This window comes from Phalacrocorax aristotelis, chromosome 1 (genome assembly GCF_949628215.1).
Source record: "Phalacrocorax aristotelis chromosome 1, bGulAri2.1, whole genome shotgun sequence".
Classification (NCBI taxonomy): Eukaryota; Metazoa; Chordata; class Aves; order Suliformes; family Phalacrocoracidae; genus Phalacrocorax; species Phalacrocorax aristotelis.
This window is the reverse complement of record NC_134276.1, coordinates 157,063,255-157,087,201: the sequence shown is the minus strand read 5'-3', so window position 1 is coordinate 157,087,201 and position 23,947 is coordinate 157,063,255. Positions and strand designations below refer to the sequence as shown.

Genomic DNA, 23,947 nt, shown 5'->3' with positions numbered 1-23,947 from the left:
TGTGTAAGACTTGTGGACATGCATAGCTGAGACAGCCCCCCACCCTTTCCCACCCAGGCCATATGCCTCAGAGACATGGACTTTGTGCTCAGTGACACAGTTTCCTCAGATGGGGAAGGTGGAGGGTGGGGACAAGGAGGATGACCTCGAAAAGGTTTTTTTTCTTTTGTACCCCTTCCCTGCTTGATAAAATCAACTGTGAGGTGTAGGTTAGTTACAGAAGTTGGTTTCTGTTGGCAGGCTCCTCTGGGCAGGGAGATCCATTCCCTTGTCTTCAAGATTTCCGTTGCTGGTTCAGTGCTGGCCTGGGGAAACACAGAGGGCTTGTCTTAGAGGGGTGGCACAGGGAGGAGATATGGGGATCACTGCTCTGGCTGTTGCTGCCTCACACAACCACATAAAGTAGGAAAAAGGAAAACACAAAAGCCACAAAATATGATCAGACTCTTCCCTGGAGCAGATGTGGCACTGCAGCCGCTGGCCCCTGCAGAGGGCTAGACCTGGCGTGGCTGCTTGTGCTGATGGTCATGCATGGCATGTTCAGACCCACTCTGATCCTTGCTGGGGCTGCAGATTGCCCAGGCTGCCAGGGTCTGTCTCTCTGGGCACTCACATGTGGGAATGCAGGCGGAGAGCACAGCTCAACCCTCTCCTTCTCCCAGCATGTGCTTGGAAGTGATTAAGGGACAGTGCCTCCAGCACCGGTTTTGAGGATTTTGCCTCTTCTCTAGCCAATTTATAAAACTACTCTGGGACACGAAGAAGGGAGGAGGAGGACTGAGAGCTGTAAATATGAAAGTCTTGAAAAAAAAACCTCTCTCAAGAAAGGGAAGAAAGTGTGGAAGCAAGATCCAGACTGAGACACAGGGAATTAAGGGGATGCCTAAAGAAAGGAGAGATCTTACGGTGCTGTCAGCAGCCAGACTGCCTTTCTGTAAAGGAGGTGTCTGTGTGGACCTGGGGAGGTTCATCATCATCTTGGTTTAAAAGCTGGAAAAAAAATTTCTTTTACTCTGGGAGGGCTGTTCAGTTACTTTTGTGTCCCTGCCTGGAATGCAGAATGCAGGTTCACATCCTGCCCATGTTCTACTTCTGTGCTGGGGTGGAACTTGGCCAGCCAGCCCCCACCACAACCTGGTGTCCATGGGGAGAAAGAGCCCAAAGGGAGCCCCGCTGTCCTCCAGCCTGACCCTGTGCCTGGATATCAGGAGGTCCAGGACTGATGGCAAATCAAGCACCATGGCTACTCCCCAGTCCAGACCTAATCTGCACTTGCCCAGCAGCCAAAGCTCCCAGGGAAGGAAGTAGTCCTTCCAAACACAGTAGTCCAAACATGACCCAGATGAACTGGGTGAGGCCCCATTGTGGGCCAAGGTGGACAGAAGGTAGAGGAGCCTTGTATCTGGGTAGGTGAAGGCACAAGGCCAGCGGCTACAGAGAGAGAGTTCACAACACAGAATTACATCCTGTAACCGAGACACCAAGTTTAAGAGAATGTCAATGTGTTTTGGGGAAACATTAATGTTTGTCCTACTCAAACATCCCTTGTGCAGTTGACAGAGTGCTGCATGCTCTCGCATTTGTTTTTTTGCTCAAGGACCCAAACTCTTGTTTTCTGTTCAGATCCCAGTTACACACAAGTACGTGGCTACAGTGACCAACTGTTATTCCTCCTATATAGCTTGAAGGCTTTTTTTCTGAGCAATCTCTACGTACTCAGCTCCTTATGTCTGCTGGTTTTATGTCCAAAGTGTACTTCATTATATCCACTTTTTTCTTATGTTTACTCTTGATTCATATGCTCTGTAATGCGTTTCAGTGCTGGGCCAATGCACAATGTCCAAAAAGAGCAAGCAGTCTGCATGGAAGAAGGGCTGGACCCGCAGAAGGGGAGGCACATTTTAAAAGAAAGACTATATCACTTTTTAAGTTGAAAGCATTTCTGTCTTTAAAATCAAACCCGGACCATGTCTATGGAGGGGTTAAAAAACACTTTGGGTAGGAGGAGAGTCCTTTCCCAGTCTTACACACAAAAAATAAGCAGCACTCAGGAAGACCCCTCCCAACACCAGACCTCAGCCCTCTCCTAAGCTCTTATGACCCTTGGTTCTTGTCTCCCCTCTGTTTTGCATATCCTTGCCTGGCTGCGTGATTCTGCTCGTCCTGGACTGCTCTGTATCCAGGATGCCCTATGCCACTGCTGACAGTAGAGTCCCTGCATTCCCTTCTACACCTTCCTCGTTGTGAGGCAGCATCCATAGGGCCATATTCACCCTCTGACATGTGCTGTAAAGTAATAGCACCTCGACCGTGTCCAGCAATAAGCAGATTGTTAAAACTGAATTCACTTTGCTTCCACACTAGTTGCTCTGTGTGTATATTGGGATGTGGTAAAGATTCACTTTCTGCTCATCAAACCCAATTATGTTGCACTTGAAAAGCCTGTTTGTCCATAATCTTTATTTGTCCTAGTGCGCATACAACTTCCTTATAGGTTCTGCTTGGGCAACACCTCTGTCCTCATTGCAGGCATTGAGAGTGGCTGTCAAGACAGCATAAACCCACCAGCAAAGTCTTTACACCAACTTCATTTTAATAGGACCTGCTATACGCTAAGGTACTGCTTGGTGCAGCCATATGCTGTTTATTTGTCTCATGCTATTGCAGGAGATGATAACTAGGAAGCCAAAACTTGGAAAAATACCTTAGTCTGAAACAGAACATCACACACAAACAGAATATCATGCTTGAAATCAGGAAGACAGAATAGTTATCGTGGAGTTATGTTTCTTTTTTTGATTCTCTAGACAAATCAAAAAGTCGCAGTATATAATTCCAGGCCAGAAAAAGACAGAAATCTTCCAGGTTTCTTATCAAAACTGAATAAGCAATGCAGAGAATTTTGGGTTAAACCAAATGTTACACTTGATGGAAAGGTTTATTTTTCTCCGTAGTGACAAAAGCCTATTGAAATTGAGATAAGTTTTTAAACAACAACAAAGTTCATTCTGAAAGAAAAAAAGTGAAAAAAACTTGTCCCCCTCAAAGATTGGCATTTCCAAAGTTTGATCATTAAAAAATATCAGAACTAAGCATTTCAATATGCAAAAAGGATTGCCCTCAGTTTTAATTGAAAATTTTCCACATGAATTTGTGAATGTATTAATCTCTGCTGAAGTTCTTTCCCTGATGGATTTGGAAGTGGTATAGGATGTCAGCTGTAGTATGTGGCAAACATTGGGTTGGAATATGTCACAAGGTTGCTCAGCCCATTCTCAGAGAGGAATCTTCCATCTTTTCTTCACTGACATGGTCTTCCCAAATGCAGAGCAGGACTTCAGTACAAGGTCCAGCCATCACTGGTGTTACTTACAGTGGGTAGGGCTCTACGTGAAAAGCAGCCGCATTAATTTTGCTCCTGGAGTATGTTACTGCCCCATGGGAGGACTGGATGAGAGCAATGGGCTGCACTAAATGAGACCCTGCACTTCCAAAGCCAGCAAAGAAGACTGCTCTTTTTCTGTTTAGAGGCTTAATTTATTCAGCAGAAAGTCCAAAATGACTGTTATCTCTTTGTCCCTTGGAAAGATACTGGCTCTGCAGTGTTTTGGATTGTTTCCAAATCAGCAGAAACAAGCATTCACTTTGGCCAGGGGGTGTGTTGGAGGTGCCTGCAGTGATAGGTGAACAGCTCAGGCATGCCTCTCCCAAGAGGCTTGTTTTTTTCATCACAATATGTATATACACAGCTACAATCATTTTATTACACCTGAACTCACTGCTCCAAGTCTGTGTCCTCAGTCTAAGCTCTCTTTCCAGGGCCAGGAGGGCAGGACTCCTTGAGCTAGTAAACCAACATGAGTTTAAAGAGAGGAGTGCCCTCTTGCTAGGTGCTCATGCAGTGCCACTTGCTGTCTCATATGCTTTTGGGTTTGTCCTGCTCCACATGTTTTGTGGCTAGATTGTGCCGAACACCTCATGCAAAACTTTAGGGTTGGAGCAAAAGTGCCAAGTGACGGACACCAGGGGCTTCTCCAGGGCCAGCTGCCCTTTGGAGCTCTTTGCTGCCATGGGCCAGCTCTGGTTCCCCTTGCTTCCATGACCTTGTCATGCGAGGAAGACACTAGCAGATATGAAGAGGAAATGAGGAAGCACAGGCTTCAGCTGAGAAGCAGGCCCTTGGACAGTGAAGTGAACCAGATGGCTGCCTTCGCCTTCACTTTGGGAAACTATGGCTGAAGGCATCACTGTAACTTCCTAACTCCCTTGATCTCCTGTGAAAATTAGGCACTGAGTTTCTACTTCTGAAAGTGTCTTCCTTCAGGAAGCCCTGAACTAGCCAATGACAAGGGTTAAAAGAATATGTCACTTTTTTTTTTCTTTTGTATTAGGAAAGTGCAAGTAAATCCTTGTTTTGGGATATTTCACCCAAGTTCTCACTCAATGTTTATTAGCAGCACCATAGCGCTGTCGACGGTTCTTCATCTGGTAAGTGTGGGGTCTCCTGTTGAAGCCAAACTTACTTAATGACAACAGTCATGAAAACAAGCTGCAGACAGATTTCACAGCTGTACTTAGTTTTAGCAACCGTATACAGGAGCATTTAGTAATGTGTCAACAGAAGGACATATGAACGCCATGGGAAGCAGTAGCTCATAACATTCCCAGAAAGTATCTATCCCCACTGAAAGCTTCCTCATGTAGCTATGAAAACACAACTTTTCTTTTCCAATGATCAGCAACTAAACTCTCTGAGGGTGGGACTAAATTATCCTGGCAATGGCCTCTGCAAGACTGCCAATGCAGTGCAACACCAGGCTGGTTTGATCCTGCCTGTGTGGGACAGCTGCATCATAGGAGATACTCCATGGGTTGGCATAACTGGAATAAGCTGGGGAAGGGGCTGGAGCTGCTTCATGGCTTCTGAGAGGGAGCCAAGGCTGAGATCCAGCACCATGGGGTAAGGAAGGCAGGGAGATGGATAATCTCCTCTTGCATCCCCCATTGCCTCTGTTGCTAACTGGTATCTGTATCACTAAACCCTGTCATTAAAAATCATGACTTACACAAAATGGACTTAGTTCTAACTTGATTTTTGAGCTCTGAGAACATCTTGAGACTTCTTTCTCTAATAGAGGTACAGTTAATTTGGATATTCAAATAATGAAAGCTGAGATCTTTCAACGCCAGAAGTGGAGGTTTTACCAAAAAAATGCAAGAAATTTGGAGTGACTTCTGCTAACTTCAAGGGATCTGGCAATACTATACCCCTGTGATCTCCATTAGGTGTTAAACCTAATGGTACCATCAGTCCTCAAGGCAAAATCTGTTCTGAATTGTTAATACTTGCTAAAAAGTATAGTAGAAATGGCCTAGTGCACTGCTTTGAAATAAATGCAAGGTGAACAGGTGCCCCTCCTCTACCAACACAGAAGCACTCCAGCAGGTATGTGGTTGTATGATAGCATGTGTCCATGTAGGAGAGACTCAACCTCTATGCTGGTCATAAACCTGAGGAGAAGTAGGGAAGCATCAACCTGCTGCAAGTTCTTTGCAGCTGCAATATATGTTGGGTCAAATTCATCAAAGGCACATCTAACGTCAAGCCATAAGCTCATCTGATTCATACCAGCTTTAAAACAGGAAAGGCAGAAGAGACCAATGTTAATAGTTCAGGTGTGAATTCAGCCCCAAACATGTGACAGCCCAGGTCTTCCAAAACCAGTTAGGTTAGGAGTTAGGTTCCATCCACAAAAAATAGCTCAGAAATCATCAAGTCCCATAAAATAAATACGAAATTTTTATTACCTGTCTTTTGAGGGCATACGTTGCCAAGGTTTCAAGCTCTACTAAAAAACACAGACAGATTGAAAACAGCTCAAAATAAACAACTAAACCAAAAAATGCCCCCATTGTCCTTTCTCAGGTAACCATTTGTCTCCAGAAGTTGGAGATTTAAATAAAGCATCAACTAGTGTGAGAAATCCGATGCAATTGCAAAGTTTGGCAATACTGAGGATGCAATAAAGTTTTGAACAATGTGAAACTATGAAGATTAAACACTAGATGGAGTAGTTGGACTAGAATGAAATTGAGATTTGTAAAGCAACTCTAGTAACAGAGCCATTGTAAATATTTTGAAATCAGGAGCTTAGTAGCAAGGCACAGTGTATGAGAGCATGTTTCTACAGGAACGCCAGCTCAGGGAGTTGGAGGTATGCTGCTGAATTCTTGCTTAGAAAACAGGTGACCAGAAGGGTTCTCCCTTCAGCTTCTCTGCCGTGAGGTCCTGGAGCCTTGGCACAAGAAAGTAACAGGTTGGCTCTGCACATTGCCGAGCTGCAGGCACCCCTCAAATAAACAGCAAACCAGCTTCACACTCTGCAGGAGGCTGTTTTGCCTATCCCAGGTGTAAGAAAGAAGATGACTCTCTCCATGAGCTATTTCCTCCCTGTCTTCTCTTAGGTTGTGGTAATACTTTAGGAGGCATTGATGCTCCTGCTGCCTTAAGCATGCCTTGTGCCCACCCTGCAGCTTGTCTCATCATTCCCAACCCCTGCACCATTCCCTTCATTTTGTGGGCACTGAGGTTTGCACTGCTGCTCACTGAGCCAGGTTGGAGACCTGGTACAGTGGAAAAGACACCTGGCCAAAAAAAAAAAAAAAGATATAGTTGAGGTATCTGTGTGATCTGTCAAACAGCTCTGCTATCTCCAGGGAGGGTTGTTGAGGCAGTGATGAACATTTGTGGGTGGGGGAGGGAAGCAGGGGCTAACCGGCCACTGAAGAGATGTCCATGTTGTCACAGCCTCTGCAAAACAGAAAGCCCAAACAGGGTCTGGGACCCCATTCCTCTGTAAATCTATACAGAAACGGAATACAACAACCCAACACATCAGTGCAAGGTGAAAGTAAAGCAGCACCCCAGTGTGCCTGAGCCAAGCCCTTGCACAGGGGGAGGTTTTAGGTCCACTCTCCACCTTTGTGAGTGGCTCTGCAGAGCAGCCACATGGCCCCGGGCTCCAGGTGCCAGCCCCAAGTTGCTGCACTGCTCTTCATGGTGTGGCCTCGACAAAGGGGCCGGCACCCCTCTGTGCCAGCTCTCTGTCAAAAGCTTTCCAGCCCCAAGACATCTGAACTTCCAGACCTAGGCCGTCTCATCTCCCAGCGCCTCACCAAGTGGAGAGTACAATGTGCAGTCTGTTTGTGAAACAGGGTTTTGGAGGCCTAAAACAAATTGTCCTTGGGGTCCAGGACAGTGGTAGCCATTCTGTCCCCCAGACGGCCCCATGAGGACACCATCTCTCAAGAGCAGCAGTTGGCGAATGTGCTTTTGACCTTTTCAACTTATTGTATTGGTATCTAGCCAAACAATTTAAGTTCATCTGTAGCGTGTGACACTCAGGAAACAGAGGAATGACATGCACGCTCTTTCCTACCAAGTAATAAACTGCCTTTTGTGGTGGAGTGAATGAGGCCTTTGCCACTGATGGCCAGATGCCCCCCTGTGCTGTGCAAGCACTGAAAGGAGAAAAGAAAACCTTAAAGGGCTTGAGAAGCTCAAAGTAGAGGGAGGTACAGAAAAATGCTTCCCTCTTTCTTTCCTGTAGGTCACAAGTAGATCCCTGCAGTGTTTCTTCAGGGATGAAATCCTGACCCCAGTGCAGTAAGGATTTTGACACTGACACCAGGGGGGCTATCATTTCACCCCATGTAGTTTGGGGTCTTCTTAAGCCTGAAAGCAGCAAACCAACAGCCTCTCCAGGGCTGCTGAGCACTGTGGATCAGCTCCTCTGACTCTTCTGCCATTGATCTTCAGGCCCAAATTTCCTCCAGGGTTTTTGTCTATTCCTCCCAGGGGACAGAAGGCCAGACTTAGCCTCAGCGTGCCATGACCGTGGCTCCAGTGTGAGCCTGACAGGAAGGTCAGGTGGTTCAAGTCAGTACCAACTGAAACCTGTTTAAAAGGTTTCTCTCAAAAAAAAAAAAAAAAGTAAAATTTTCATATTCAAATTACAGTGCCCAGGAAAACATTTGAGTTCAGCTAAGCTGAGGTAGATTTTCCCGGACTTGTGATTAAGTGACTGGAAAAAGAGGAGTTTTAGCTATCTGTTTCTTTACACATTGACATGATGGTGGTCTGAGGTCAGGTACCCATTGGCCATAGTCATCAAGACTACAGTTGCCAATGATACTTTTCTTCAGAGCTAGGAGATGCTGCTGGTCATCAGTGAAGATATTTGGTGAGATGGAATTTGAATTTCCATGCTAAAAAAAAGATTTATTTGCTGTGACAGTGATCAGACTCCGAAGCAGGTTACCCAGAGAGGTTGTGGAATCTCAGTCTGTGGAGATACTCAGATACTCTAAACCCAACTGGACAGAGTCCTGAGCAATCTGCTTTAGTGGACCCTGCCTGAGCAGACTGTTGGACTAGATGATCTCCAGAGGCCTGGTCCAACCTCAGTGACTGCAATTCTGTGATTTTGTGATTCTGTGATTGTGTTTTACACACATGTTTTTATTTACACAAACCTTTTTGGCTACCTTTTTGGTGCAGATCCATGTTTCCCATTGGATCTCTGCCCAACACCTGCTCACAGCCCTGGAAACTGTGCAGGTGGTTTTGCAGGTGACTGTGCAGTAGCTTGGCAGAAGCTTATCTCACAGGGCACCCAGCTGCTTGCTTTTCCAACCTCCTTTCAAGATGCTCATAAATATAACACTTGCTTTCTTATGAGAGGGTTCTCTACAGGTGGAATGCCTACTCCTTATGTTGATCCCGGGGAAATGTTCTTGTCAACCCAGACAAGCTGCCATTATGTACTTGTGGTACTGGTGTCACCATTTACAATACAAAGCCCGTTTAAAACTTGTATCCTGCTTCCAGCTTTTTCAAAGTTTTATGTAGTGCATAGTCTTTAGGTTGGTGCTCTGCACAAGGGTGAATCCCACATCCTTCTCATTCTTCCTTTTTGTCTCTCTCCATGTTACGAAGTCCTCGATCCACTGGCCACCAGAGGCAAGTCTCTACTTCTGAGTTATTTGTATTGTATAGTACGGGTTGTTGACTAACACATGAATTTTAGCCAGTTTTTATGTCATATTTCTTCCCCCAAAACCTGTGTCACCAAAATCTCTCTTTCTTATAGGAGAAAGGTATAAACCTGACCCACATTGAGTCTCGACCTTCCCGTCTCAACAAAGATGAGTATGAATTCTTCATTAACTTGGAAGGGAAGAATGTTCCAGCGCTGGACAAGATCATCAAGTCCTTGAGAAATGATATTGGAGCAACGGTCCACGAGCTGTCACGAACGAAGAAGAAGGACACTGGTAAGGATACACTGACAAAGATAATATTGACAAGGAATATTTATGTCATATACTTAAATGACTTCTTTTTCCTGTAGCAAAGGCGTTTCTCTTGGATTGATATGGCCGCGTTTCCCTCCCTCTGCCTATTTTGCCTATGTTGTAAGCCTTTTCATATGAAGGTCTTCTCTCAGTGTAAACTGCCACGCTCCATCTTTTGCCGTGGTTCTGACTAGGTCTCCTGGGAATAGGTGCTATGTTGCCATCTGTCTGGTTGGTTGGCAGAACTCACAGTCTCTTAAAGACAGCCTTGTTGCAGTAGCCTGTTACACTATGTGCAGAAGTTAATGGGGATCAAATAATAATTGGAATTACAGTATAAGGGCTCAACTTGTAAATCCCTAAGCAATGGTGCAGGAAGCTGCAGGTACATCTATTTTCTGCTCCTGGTCTCTGCTCTGTTTTAAAACAGGCAGCATTTATATACACAGCTTTTGGTAAGTCATGCAGGGTGGCAACTTTTGTTCTTAACACACATCTGTAATATGAAGGAATAACAAGGGTGCAGGTGGGTTGCAAGCTGCCATGTTTAACACAGATACATTAGCTTATCAAGCCCAAAGACATATCCCCTGAATCTCTGACTACCATCCCATAGCTTTTGGACCACTGAGCACTGAAAGCCACTGCAGGGCCTGTACACTTTTAGCCTTTTCCTATGTTCTCTGCCCACATAAGAACTTAGAAGAAAAGAGACAAGGATCTCCATGTGGGATGCACTACATCTGTCTAGTTACTGTCTGCCCTGAGTCAAAAAGCCCACATAAACTCAATCACAATTTAAAAGAGCAAACAGTTCCAGCAAAATCTGCAGGTGCATGCATGGACTTGGCTTGTAGATGGTAAATCAATTCCCCTGAGAAATCCAGGCCTTGATCTGCCTCCTTTTCTCTCCCACCCCATCCTCATAATAAATCTATGCCTGTTCAGTACCCAGTACTGTCAAGCCTCTACAATGCCATTTTGTGGAAAAATGTAATCTATTGAAGACTTCCTTTTGGCTTGGAGTACTGAGCCCAGCTTTGGGCACCCCTGTTCAGGAAGGACAGGGAACTGCTCAAGCAAGCCCACTGGAGAGCTACCAACATGATCAGGGGACTGGAGCATCTCCCTTATGAGGAAAGGCTGAGAGACCTGGGTTTGTTCAGCCTGGGGAAGAGAAGACTGAGGGGAGATCGAATAAATACCTATAAATATCTAAAGGGTGGGTGTCAAAAGGATGGGACTGGACTCTTTTCAATAGTGCCCAATGACAGGACAAGGGGCGATGGGCACAAGTTGGAACACAGGAAGTTCCACCTCAGTATGAGAAAAAACTTCTTTCCTGTGAGGGTGACAGAGCAGTGGAAGAGGCTGCCCAGGGAGGTTGTGGAGTCTCCTTCTCTGGAGACATTCAAAACCCGCCTGGATGCGTTCCTGTGCCCTCTGCTCTGGGTGTCCCTGCTCAAGCAGGGGGGTTGGACAAGATGATCTCCAGAGGTCCCTTCCAATCTCTACCATTCTGTGATTCTGTGATTCCTAAGGAAGGATGGCTGCCTGGAGTCCCAACGGCGGTCACTAAGAGAGAGCCCTCAAGACATCTACAATGCCTGTGCCTTGTGTGTTCCAGATGTAGAACTGTCCTATCCTGAACACTTCTCTCAGAGGGCACTCAGGTGAAAACCAGCTGTTCTTTAACTTTTATGTGATACACAGACCCTCTGAACCCAGTCAGACTTCACTGTCTTGTACAGCAACTCTGCACTGCAGGGCTGCCCTGGTCTGACCCAGTCTCACTTGCCTCACAGAGATGATGACTTCCCCTCCTGCCTGCCTTTGACACTGGGAACAGAAGATACTCTTCCTCTTTAGACCAGTCTTTTTGGTGTCTGGTGATGTATCCTGCGCAACTTCATCCTCTCTTCTCATGGCACCTGGTTTCTGGGCTTGTGACCAGTCTTGTTGCTCGTTTTGGAAGTGTCTCTAGTAAATTAGATAAAACTTAGGTATAACTATGATCTATAAGGTTTCTATTGCTCTGGTGAGCAATTAATTAACTATTTATTAAACTAGTTGTTGCTCATTTGCTGACTCTTTATAAACTGTTTATTCAATAGATCCTTCACACAAAGTCCAGCTGCCTTCCAGATTCTCCTTTTTCAGGTAGTAACTGCTGGTAAAGGGCAGCATAATAAAGCAAAAAAATGACAGTGAAGTGCTGTTGCAATGCCTTTGCCCTTGCCAAATATCTCTGGGACCTCACAAATCAACCTGGCACAATTCTTGAGGTGTATTGGATGTGCCAAGAGCTTGGCATGAAGCGGTGGCATCCTTATGGGGCAGGAGGAGTTGTTGCCTTCCTGTGCTCCTGGGCTGGCATGCCCCTTTAAACACCTGGATTTACTTTCTGAGTTTGGTCTCGTGGACTCTGGCTGCTGCAGCCCCATCCTTGCAGGACCCTTGAACCTCTGGGCTGAGATGAGAGTAAGGGAGGAAAAGTCCCCCAGGGTGACCATCCCCACTGCTCCCCACTGTCCCTTACACAGGTACATGTGAGTCTGACACCATCCATCTGCCTTTCCATGTTTTGGGCTTCTGGATGCCCCTCACTCCTGCTATTGAAACTGGAAAGGGTCTGCCACCCACGCTGGTGGGAGCAGGAATAACTCTGTTCCTGGAAGAAACCCCAGGGAAGTCAGTCGCAGTTCAGACTTCAGAGGGAAATAAGGAAAGATTTTGTGAATTGTCCATGCTCCTAATTGTTAGAGATTTTTGTGGGAGTTGAGTCTGCTCAATACAGTGGTGGTTGCCCAACATCCAGTCTGAGACATACTTAAATGCCTCTTCAGATAACAGATGTGATTTTAATAGGATTTCAGACTTTAAATACTTTAGGCCTGGGTCTTCCTCTTCCTTTCTAGGAACAACATGAAAGGACATTAATACCTTCTTGAGATCAGTGCTGGTAATCCTTTTACCATTTCCTTTGTGTCCTACCCATGACATTACATTTGAAGATGAAAAAGAAGAAGGCAGATACTCTTTGGAGTCAGTTCTCTCCATTCATGAGACAGAGGGACAAAAGGCTGATTAGGTGATGTACGATCACGTCAAATGCAGGATGTTCTCTTTTGGGGGCTACAGGGCCCAGCGGGGCTTGCCATTACTTTTGCTTTTCTAATTATTATTAAGAAGTTAATAATAAAATTTATTAAATAATGAACTTCTGTATAAGCATAGGTCAGAGTCAGATAGAGATACAGCTCTAAGTATCAGCCAAGAAAGGCTTGTGAGTGAAATTCTGACCTCACAGAAGTCAAAACTCCCATGGTCAGCTGTAGGATTAGGATTTCACTGCATGTTACTGTGTTGATCAAAGGATTTTTTGAGCTAGATTATCCTGTCAGTGCTGTAGAAAGGGACTTGTTTCCCTTCTGTTTGAGTGGATAACTTGTGTTTGTTGGTTTCAGTAATTTGGAAATAGTATAAGATGGAATAATTTATTGCCAAGGAAAGAGAGAAAGATTGATATTTCTTTTTGCTGTTTACTTTTCCCTTCCCCCCCCCCCCCCAATTTCAACTTTTCTCATGAGTAGTAAGGGTCCAGTTGAACTGAAATCCTCAAAAAGCCATCTTTTGAAGGGTCAAACAGCCCTGTTTAGGGTATGAACTACGGGCGGCAAATTCTGGGCTGAGGTAGCTGCAAGGGCAGAGCCCTGGCAAATCTGGTCATAATCCACAGGCATGATTTTGTGATATTTTATTCCTAAAACACTAAATGCCTCCAGGGAGCAAAATCTCAGTAATATGGTTTATGGGGACATTGTCACACTCTTCTCAGCTGGCAGGTAAAGGCTGGGAAGGTTTTAGTCTGAAGGCAGTCCAAGCTTCTGTGGGACTGATTCTTTTATCACTGGCTGAAGATGCTCTTAGCCCTTCTTTGCTAAGGCTTCACTTTGCTTATGCTCATGATTTGAGCAAAAACCCCCTGCTTTACTCAGTTTCCTATAGGAAGCACACAGTGCCATTCTTGGGACAGTGCTCTTTCTTTGCCCCTTTTCTATATTTCAGCGTTAAACATGTGTGCGTGTGCTTTATTGGGCAAGGTATAAATGAACAGTGCTTCTTGTTTTGTCTGAGCACTCTAACCATTTTTAGGGTCTTTCCTCTCTTAAATGCAAAATGTAATTTTGGCTTCCCATTTACACACCAAAATTGTTACAAATACCAAATTTGGATTAACAGTGTAATTTTAGCAGAAAGCAAGCCAGGAAAATACTATAAATCCAAAGGTAGTTTTAGAACTTCAGGTGAGGTGGACTAGCAGTCACTGGGCCAAAAGTCCTTTGCAGAGATGGGAAGATTTGTTGTGAAAATACAGGGCATCTCTTCATGGGCCTTTCTGGAAACAAGCTGAGTATCTGCAGACCACTCAGAGCCCATGAATAGAAAGAATTAAATATTATTCTGTTGCAGCATTAGGGAAATGCAGACAATTTATTGCATTTCTGAGACAGGCTGGAGGCTGCAGTTCTGTAGGGGCCTTGTTTGCTAAACCCTGAGGCTGGCCAAAGAGTTTGGGACTGTTTAAAAAAGGGCTAAACCTGGCCCTCAAACTGCTATAAATTGCATAGACCTGTCTTTGACCCTCCTCACAATGGTCCAAATGGAGGAGTTCTGCAGAAGTCCTCGCTGCCCCTGCTTTGCTGCCCCTCATATAAATGGCTTATTAGCATTCTGCTAAGCATTTGACCCCATGGTAATTTGGTCACCACTTGGGTGTCCAGCACAGTCCCATAAATGCTGCTGTTTCACTTACAGACAAATCAATATTTATTACTGATCAGCCCACATTTGCTCCTCGGACCTTCACAGAGGCCCAGTGTTGCAACAGCTTGCCCTGGCAATTCATTAATGACCGTGCAGACAGACAGCAAGTCTGGTGAACGGGGCTGGAGGAGAATGTCACAAACAAAATATGGGATAGATTCAGCCAGGGGGTAATTTGATTTGGTCTTTTAAATAGATGCTGGGAGCGCTTGGAACAGCCTCCTGGCACACCACAGCTACGCAGAAGACCTAGTAGCCCTTTTGCGCCTTGGTTCCTGATGTGAGGGCTGTATGCACTTGGTGCAGTGCCTGCCCTGGGGCTGTACTCAGCACCTTCAATTCTTGTTTCCATGAGAGCTGAGAAAGCTCAGGACTTTCCAGGACCTGACTTAACACCAGCTATTCTAGTGCAAATAGTGCTAAGAATCCTCAGGATTTCCATTTCTCAGCCTGCCTATTTCATCTGGCTCTGCAAGCTCAGAGTGGTTCTCTCTTAGCTATCACTGGTGCCTGGGTAGAGGGCAGAGATTTGCTGAAAACAGGCCAGGCACCTATGAGGGCTCCATGTCTGAAAGATAAGGTGCTGCTCCTGTGTAGGGGAAAAACAAGACACCCATCTCCATGCATGGGACTGACACCACATCAGCCTGGGAGTCAGTCTGTCCCAGAGTTTGTCATGAGCTCTGCACGAAGTACTTTGGGGATCTTGAGAATAAAATGTATTTAATGAAAGTAAGTCACTAATTTATATTTGTTTTATCCCTCTTAAAGTTACAATGATTCAAACCGTGCCCACCTAGAACTTTCTGATTCAGGGCAGCAAAGTGCTACAGACATTGCTGCTGAAATCCACTGTAGACTTCAGCCCCTACCAGTCTGTCTGCACAGCCCGGACCCTTCAGGTCATGGTGTGTCCCTGATAATAGTGGTTATTCACTCTAACACTGACAAATCCTTTGCTGTGGGGCTGCCAGACAGCTTTTTTTTCCAGTGCCTAATCCCAAAACATTTATCAGTGTGCTTCCCTCCAGCCTGATAATGGGGAGTCTGAAGCACAAAACAGTGAAGTGATTCCCCCACCATCACACAAAGCTCAGTGGCAGAGCTGGGAGGTAAACCCAATGCTCAGCTGCCCATATAGAAAACGGGCAGGATGGCTGCGTGTGCTCAGCCTTCGCATGGTGTGAGTGGTGACTCCTCTGTAGGACTCAGGCACACCTTTTTCTACTCCCCGCCTCTGACCGTTTTAACTCAGGGGGCTGGAGGTGCAGGATGGTTGCTAACAGCAAGGTGAGAGAGTACTCCTGGAGAAACTCGAGAGCTAGTGGTACACCCGGCAAATAAAGTCATTTTGGGAAGATCTTCCTGGAGCTGCTGCTGCCATCTAGTGACTTGTTCAGGTCTGGGTTTTTAGGGCAAAGCAGGCGGCGTGCAGCTCGGAAAGGGGGGGGGGGGGGGCAAAACCCACTTCTGCTGGGGGGTGGAAGGGGAGGCACAGCTGGGAGCAGTGCCGAGCCGCCCGACAGGGTCTCTGCAGCCCGGGGAGCCCGGGACATCCCCCGGCTGGCAGCCACCACCCGCCTGCTTTCCCTGGGCTGCCTAAAATAAATCTGAGGGCTCCCTGTGAGAGCGTTGGCTGGAGCCAGGCTGGTGGTGGGACAGCAGGTCAGGGGGAGCGAGCACTCCGCGTGGGGCTGAGCTGCAGTCACCCAAAGTGTGCCCTGTAAATCCGCTGTTGTTGTGCCGGCCCCTTTGTGCAGATGCCTCGCAGAAATCTAGCACCACAAGCGCCTTCCATTTTTGTTAGGCTTAGCAGAAAGCAAGGCTGAATAGTCCTGGAAACAGAGTGCTCCATCCAGGTCTGGGATAAACCCCGCCAGCGAGGCGCTGCAGGGAGCTCATGCAGCAGCTGCCGGCTGGGGATCAGGTTCACTTGGCACAAAACCCCAAATCAAATGGGGAGGTATGGCTGAGAGGCAGTGCCCCCAGCTGAGCAGAGAGCCACACAGGGGAACGAGCTGTTTTCTGAGCACTGACTGAGCAGGTGACACCTATTCGTGCAAGAAAGTCACTAAGTGAAATGCAACGTTTTACTGATAGAGAGACTGCTCAGAGCCCCTGAGCTTGGAGCAGCAAATCTTTGGGTGACATTTGCCTCAGAGTCCATGGAGCTGACTTGTACTCAGCGTGGGGATCGTATAGGATATGATTGCAGGGACTGAGCATGGGGTGCATCTATAGATGGAGGTCCTGTGCCCTTTCCTCAGAAAAAAAAACATGGTAGAACTGGAAGTGGTGCAGAGGGAATTGATGTGAGTGCTTAAAGACAGCCCACAGATTCTGTGCCTGAAATACACAGGCAGTCTCAGCCAGGACGATGGATGGTAGTTGGAGGATCTGACAGGGAGCTATAAAATCCCAGGTGACCTGGAAAAGATGAATAACAACAAATGATGTTTGTATGCAGGAACTAATGAACCTCAAATCAAATGATCAAGTTCAAAATAAAAGGGAGTAAATTTTCATATCACATGTAAAGAAATGATAGAGCTCAGTGCTTCAGAGTTTCCTAGAGACAGATGTGTACATGGATTCAAAGAGCAATTAGTTTTATTTGTGAGTAGTTTGTCACAGGTTTTTAAATTCAGGCATGGCTGTATCCTCTGACTCAGACAGAAGGGAAGGGAAGGGAAAAAGAAAAGAGGCAGGCAGCTAGGGTCAAAGGGCCAAATATGTAAGAATGGGGCAGCAGAATGGACAGCCAAACAAGTTGAACCCAGCAGCACTGGCAGGTCCTAGGATATGCCCAGCTGCCAGTGGTACCTCATGGTGGTACCTACAGATGAGTTTCCCAAAGTGATGACAGGACAAGGGAGAGGAATGGGCCCACGATCCCTGTACTCCCTTCACTAAGCTTCCCTGTCTCAGTGTTTCTGAAGGCTGGGGTGGCTGGGTCCAGTGATGGCTGACAAGGAGGTCCCTTGCTTCGTATGCAGCTGAATCCTTCTGGAGGAGATGGAAGAGAGGGCTGCAGCCTGGTACAGCCACTGCACATGTGTGCCAGGCCTCTTGCTGGTGAGGTGACATGTGGCAGGGGACTGCCTGGACCACTGGGTGAATACACTCGTGGCTCCAGGAAGGAGGTCTGACCTGGGATGACTGCTCCATGTACCTCACAAGATGCAAAGAGGGTCTCCTCGTAGTGCAATTGCTATGAAGACACTTTCCCCTGTCGGAATATATTGCATGTGGAAAGCCCTGTGATTCTTCCTTGCCCTCCACCTTATGCCCATCTGTAAAGGGAGGGCCACATGGGTATCACATGCTGTGTAGTCGGTGTGGTCCCATTTCATATCCTGGCTGCGCCATAGGCAGTGTGTATAGTGAGTTGCAAGGCAACAGAGAACCAGGCCCAGAACGTTTATTAAATGAATGCATTACTGTATAATGACTGCAGTAATACAATGATAGTCTGAGGTATAAGGGTGCCATTTATCATTTTATTTCAGCATCCTAGCTTAACTGATGCCACCAAGTAGGTCTTAGATTTGCAGAGGGTGAAATAATACTGTATCCTTCTTGCGGTGGGGTTTCTTGCTGTTCCTTTGAAATGGCTGATTCTAGCTGCTGTGAAAGGAAGACTACTCTGGAAAAAATCCTACATTTTGGTAAGCCAATAAACCAGAATAATAAACAGAAAATCATAAACATTACAAGCCAGCTCTGTGCCAAGGGCTAGACATTCCTGATGCTCTGTATTCTTCCAACAGTGCAAAACAGCCACAAATTCAAGATGACTTGCAGGGTTTGCTTTTGCCTCTTGCTACAGGGAAAGGCCATTGCTGCCCAAACAGTTTAGCCCCTTGCGTATGTTTCTTTATATTTATGATAAGAATGTGGAAAGACCAGAAGAAGACCCCAAACCAAGTAATGAAGAAGCATACCGGTCTCTATTTCTTTTCTGTTTTGCAGTGCCATGGTTCCCAAGAAGTATCCAGGAGCTGGACAGGTTTGCCAATCAGATCCTAAGCTATGGAGCAGAACTGGACGCTGACCATCCTGTAAGAAACAGAGCTTTATTTTTTTACCACGTTTCTAGTTATTGGGACAGATGTTTCTCTCATTTACATTTGCTCTGCTTTAAGACAAATCTAGTAGAATAAGTCTCACATGGTTTAGGACAAGAAACGTACCACATTTCTAGAGTTAGAACCAGTGCAATCCCTAGTATGAAAAAAATCAGACCAAAGCTTGCTTTAATTTGGAGAAATACCAGGAGACCTTAAAAGTCACAGAGGTCATCAGAGCACAGAACCACCAGAGGGACACCTCTGTTTTTCCTGAGTGGCTCTGATATAGTGACTTCAGACTTATTTTGTGAATCACTAGCAACAAAAACTTCAGAAGCAGCATATCATAGCCTAGAGATAGGAAGACTGTTTTTTTCATCCTTGATCACATACACACGATTGAGCTTAGTGCCTTGTTACACGGTTGTTAAATCTCACACGATTCTTGTATGGTGAGACAGAACAAAAAAAGGGTGTCTGTTTCAAAAAGTTTGTGGTTTAAATGATAGAGTCAAAAAGTTTTGCTCATTGGCTTAGCTGATTAAAAAAAAAATTCAGCGGTTTTTCAGCTCTTCTAGATACAAGAGTACTTTCTGCCTCTATTCCCTCTCCAAGCAAACAACAACTTATTTTCATTTGTCAAAACACACTGAGTTCCATGCAGTGCAACAGAAATTGCTGCTATTAGTTTAATTGAGATAGGGTGATTATAAATAAATTACATGCAGCGCAACAAAAATTGCTGCTATTAGTTTAATTGAGATGGGGTGATTAGTCATTCAGTACCTATTGCTTAATTCGAGATGTGTTATGTATCACGTACAATGATTCATGATGTTCAGTGTAGTCATATGAAAGGCAGAATGAAAGGAGATACACTGAGTCAATGGCCCCCTTGTGTGTCATGTGGGAATAGACCAAGATTGTATTTGAAAAAAGACACACACACACAAAAAGATATTGAAAGGAAAGAAGCTTCTCTGCTCCAGTTCCTAGAATTATTTAGTGAGCAGTTTATGCCTTTAAAAAGGAAACCCAACTGCTGGGCTAAATAGGTGTGACATTACATAGAGTGCAGAAAAAGACAAAGTAAAGGAGCCTGTGTTTTTGGTAGTTAAGTGATATGGGATGTAATCACAGATACCTCTATGCCAGGTTAATCATGGACAGTGCATTTTTTTAGGCCATTGGTTACTTTTTTTGACTCACACTCTTAGATCTCCACTCTGCTTCAGCTGCCTCCTGTACCTTGTTGCATTTTGTGGCCACTCAGTCCAGTTGTGTCATGCACCACTAAGAGGTGGATTAATGAACTGCTGCAGTGGCCAGTGAGTTGTTGCTCTTTGCCCTGCAGAAGTGAGTCCTAGCTTGGAAGGACGTTTCTCTGCTTCAGGTGGTGAAGACACTCCTAGCCCTGAGAAACTTTTAGTCTAAAAAGCAGGCACACTGGGATAGGAGAAAGGTTATCCTAGATGAAGATTTAGAGATTATATTTCTTATCCCTGGTTTTATTGGTAATAAACTGCAAAGGTCAAGCTCCCAACCACAAAGTCTATTAGACATTCTCTGTAGTAACTAAATCCCTTCAAATGGTTGAATTCATAGTGCAAATAGGGCTTTTGGGCCTGCTAAGTGCCTACTGTTCTTCTAACAGTTTGAAAATGAGCACCTTCAAATGTGGTTCATGCTGAAAACCCACCTAAAAAGCCTGACTGAGTTGATGAGTGTGTTTCTAATGTGGTTTCACCTTGCTCCTCTAAAGCAGCCCAGCTCTGTTGGGAACTGCAACAAGCTCATAAGAAACTAGAAGGACCTGGTTATCTGAGTGCCATTAATGAGGTGTATTGCTCTGACAGGAACATGTTGCTGGCACTGTAAAAGAGTATGTTTCCCCTTTTTGTAGCAAGTGTATATGAGAAAATGAAAGGATTTGGAGGGTGAGAGGTGTTGGGAGGCTGTGGCTGCACGGCTGCTCTAGCGGCCCTGCAGACTGGGAAGGAGCAGTGCTCTGTGTGAGAGGAGCTGAGCAGGTTGGACACAGCTTCCCCACTCACCCTCCTGCACTTCCTGGACTGCACCAGCCATGCCCGAGGGCACTCTGTGAGAGGAAGACTGTTCACCACTTGCACTTACACAGGGACTGACCATTGCTGTTTCTCTTTAGGGGTTCAAAGATCCTGTGTACCGGGCACGGAGGAAGGAGTTTGCAGATATCGCCTACAACTACAGGCAGTGAGTGCTCAGTGTGTGGGCAGAAAGCAAGCCTGACCTCTCCTAGGGCTCTCACCTGGCTGGCAATCCCTATTTTTCCACAAGCGTCCTCATGCTGTTGACTTTTCTCTGTCATGTGTTTAAATATTCCTGTTTATGCATTTATCCTCAAATCACAGTAAAAGAAAAGTAAATTGTTCCAGGCACACGTTCAGAAGAGAATGTCGCCTCCCTTCTTTCCCCACAACACCCCTCTTCCCTGGCTTTGTTGTCTAATTGAGCAGTAGACTCCGTTTCTACTACAAAGACCTGAGCATTGAATAAAGCCGCTTCTGGTATTCTCCCCATTAAACCAAGGCTGGGGGAGGAGTGCCTGTCATTTACATTAAAGCAGGAGCTGCATACAATATTAAAATAATGAATAACTTCTGGTTCTGATGCTAATCCAGCGTCTGATACTCTACTTTTATCATGTCTGACCCAGCTGCAATCAGCAATCTGGGCTCTCATTTCCCAAGAAAAATAAATGAATAGAGATGATAAATTCAGTTAGAACAGGCTTGCTTGATTGCTTTCAGTGAACAAATCCGGAGGAGATAAAACTCTGTTCCCAGAGCCACTCACACACTTACATCAATACTACTGGGCCTGATTCTTGCTGAGACTAGTAAAAATTGTGATTGCAAAGGATAAGGTAACATATGTTGTACATTTAGGGCTGTACTTTGCGCAAGACTGGGATGAAAAGATAGTCCCTGAGCCAAAAAGCTAATAATCTAATCACAAAATGAGAGACAAAATTGGTCTGATTGATGGAAAGTGAAAACATTCAGGTGAAAAAAGTCAGGAGCCCAGTTTATAGCTAGGAGATAAGAAGATGGGTAAGACTTTGTGGCCAGACATGGATGAATCTAATGCCCTTTTATAGGTATCCCACAGAAGATTTGCCTTTCCTGCATAATTGCAGGCTTTCACCATACATAGAAATAAAACAAAAAACATCTTAACCACCCTGTCCCCCAAGATTCAAATTGTAACCATCTTATGAAGGCAAAACCATTCTATTCCAAAATGTAGCTAATTAATATTTAGTCTTTTATCCAGATCCTCAGACACATCAGAAACAGAACCTATACAGACCTGGACCTATGTCTGAAAAGCACCTTTTATGTGACATTCTTGGACTTTCCAATTAGGTTTTTCAGTTACTGAACAGTAAGTAGAGTGTGGAAGCCCATGTCTGGAGTTCTGGGGCTCGTGGAAAGAAGGCATGTGTTTTTTGTGACTTTGGGTGTTGATTTGGGAAGGCCTAGATGGATCTGTGATGTCTTTGCCCTGGGTGCTACACCTGGTGGACATGCCTTTCAGGGTCTACAGTGGGGAGGAGAGGTCAAGGGGGTGTCTCCAGTATGGGGATACAGAGATGCAGGAAGAGAGGGACAACCAAAGTTATGAGGCTTCATGGGAAGTATATGAAAAGGCAAATGTGTTTGGCTTGTGAAGGTGCTACCCAGCTACAAAGGTGAGGTGGGTCTGTGGCTGCTTGTCTTGTGCTCTTCTTCCCACCGTCAACTTCATCCTCTTCTGTGTCCCCACTTTTGCACCTGCTTTGTCCTTTTTCCTCCTGCTGTTTGCCTCTCTACTCTGCCTTTGCTCTTTTGCCTTCTGTCCTGACACGTTTACCCATTGATTTTCTTGAATGCTTAATTCCCCTGACTTCTCTTTTCTTTGCTTTTAGCTTGCTTCTTCCCTCTGCCTTCCTTTGCTTCTGGCCCTGTTGATCCCTGAGATTTTTTAAATGACATTTGAAAGGTTTTTAAGCCATAGCTTCCCCCTGTAGCCCTGGAAGGTGGTTGAGGATTACTTAGGAGTGCTATAGGGACAACAATCCCCCAGCAATCCTCATAATTCAACATGATGTTTAAAGCTCCACAGATCAAGGAGGGCTGATACAGAAAGACAGAAAACCACAGTGCTCCAGAGGAGCTGCCCTGGGGCTCAAGGAAAGAAATGAGGGAGTGGGAGATAGTGGAGTGTCATCAACAGTTTAACAATGGGTCTCTGGGGCCTGGAAAGCTCCAGCATTATTCCAGCAGTGATGTTAACCCTATTAAGTTACTTAAAACCCTTTGATTTTTCAAAGCTGGTGGATTCACCTATGGCCCTATCATTATTGCTAAGGAATTGACTATTCACAGGAGGCCAAACTACATTGCTTGTGATTGTCTTATTCCTGCTAGCTTCAACATGAGCTAAGCACATGGAGGCCTGAGGGTGGGATTTGACTCAAAATTACTCATTGCAATTATAAAACGTCAAACTGGCTGGAGTCTGCATCTGTTACAGCATAAAGCACAGATCAGAATTTCTCTGTCCCTCCAAGAAACAGAGTTTTCTGGAGCTGATGGTTTCTGTGTTGTAACCAAAGCAATTAATATAATGTGTATTAGATCAAGAAATACAACAGCTGCTCCAAATCTAGAAATGCAAATAAATTTAAACCAACAGCCAGCAAATATTTGTAGAAGAATATTTTGATAAGACAAATAAGCACTCATTTATTTTTACCACACTAATGCATGAAGTTTTCTAAAGGCCAGTATCTCAGCTGAGGTCAGTAAAGTCCCTCCCAGCCTGAACCTAGGGGCAAGTGAGGCTCCTTTTGCACCTGCCTATCGGATGAAAGGCATCTCCCCTCCTGCACTAGCAGCTTCTGGCTAGCCCATGTAAAGCTCCTGAGTATGATGCTGGTGGCATCAGACATTTTCTCTGTCACTCCTATGGAGGGTATCCATTTTCTTTACAGTGGCCAACCTATTCCTCGAGTCACCTACACAGAAGAAGAAAAGAAAACATGGGGCACAGTCTTCAGGGAGCTGAAGAGTCTCTATCCAACTCATGCTTGTTATGAACACAACCATGTGTTCCCACTGCTGGAGAAGTACTGTGGCTACCGGGAGGACAATGTTCCCCAGCTTGAAGATGTTTCAAAATTCTTGCAGAGTAAGTTTGAAACTTATAAAAGGACCAAATCAAATGAAAGGCCTCAGCTGTCAGTGGAGGTGGTGCTTCCTGAGATGGAAAAACAGTCCCTGCTTTATCACAGAGTCCCTGTGGTGCTTGGGCATGTCACTTAGCCTGTGGCCCAGGTCCCTATCTAAAACTTCCAGGGGTATGATGGTACTCTCAGGTACTGTGATGGTGGTACACATGGGAAGAAAATTCCCTGCTCTTTCACAGCTAAACTGTGAGGAGTCTGGATAAGGATAAATCAAGCACACTAGTTGTTTTTAAGATGCCATTTTTTTTGGTCCCTTCAGGCTGCACTGGATTTCGCCTGCGTCCTGTTGCAGGCTTGCTCTCCTCTCGGGATTTCTTGGCTGGGCTGGCGTTCCGAGTGTTTCACTCTACGCAGTATATTCGCCATGCGTCCAAACCCATGTACACACCAGAGCCGTAAGTACTTTGGCACAGAAGGCATG

At 45.4% G+C, this 23,947-nt stretch overlaps 1 protein-coding gene across 1 annotated transcript in view; it reads left to right on the top strand.

Moving 5' to 3' along the window:
- PAH (phenylalanine hydroxylase) overlaps nucleotides 1–23,947 on the top strand; it is a 41,940-nt gene that overhangs the window by 6,358 nt on the left and 11,635 nt on the right. Inside the window, exons 4-8 of the mRNA XM_075074985.1 lie at nucleotides 9,153–9,336; nucleotides 18,157–18,245; nucleotides 20,419–20,486; nucleotides 23,272–23,468; nucleotides 23,786–23,921. Coding sequence (XP_074931086.1) covers nucleotides 9,153–9,336; nucleotides 18,157–18,245; nucleotides 20,419–20,486; nucleotides 23,272–23,468; nucleotides 23,786–23,921 — 674 coding nt within the window. The remainder of the gene's footprint in view (nucleotides 1–9,152; nucleotides 9,337–18,156; nucleotides 18,246–20,418; nucleotides 20,487–23,271; nucleotides 23,469–23,785; nucleotides 23,922–23,947) is intronic.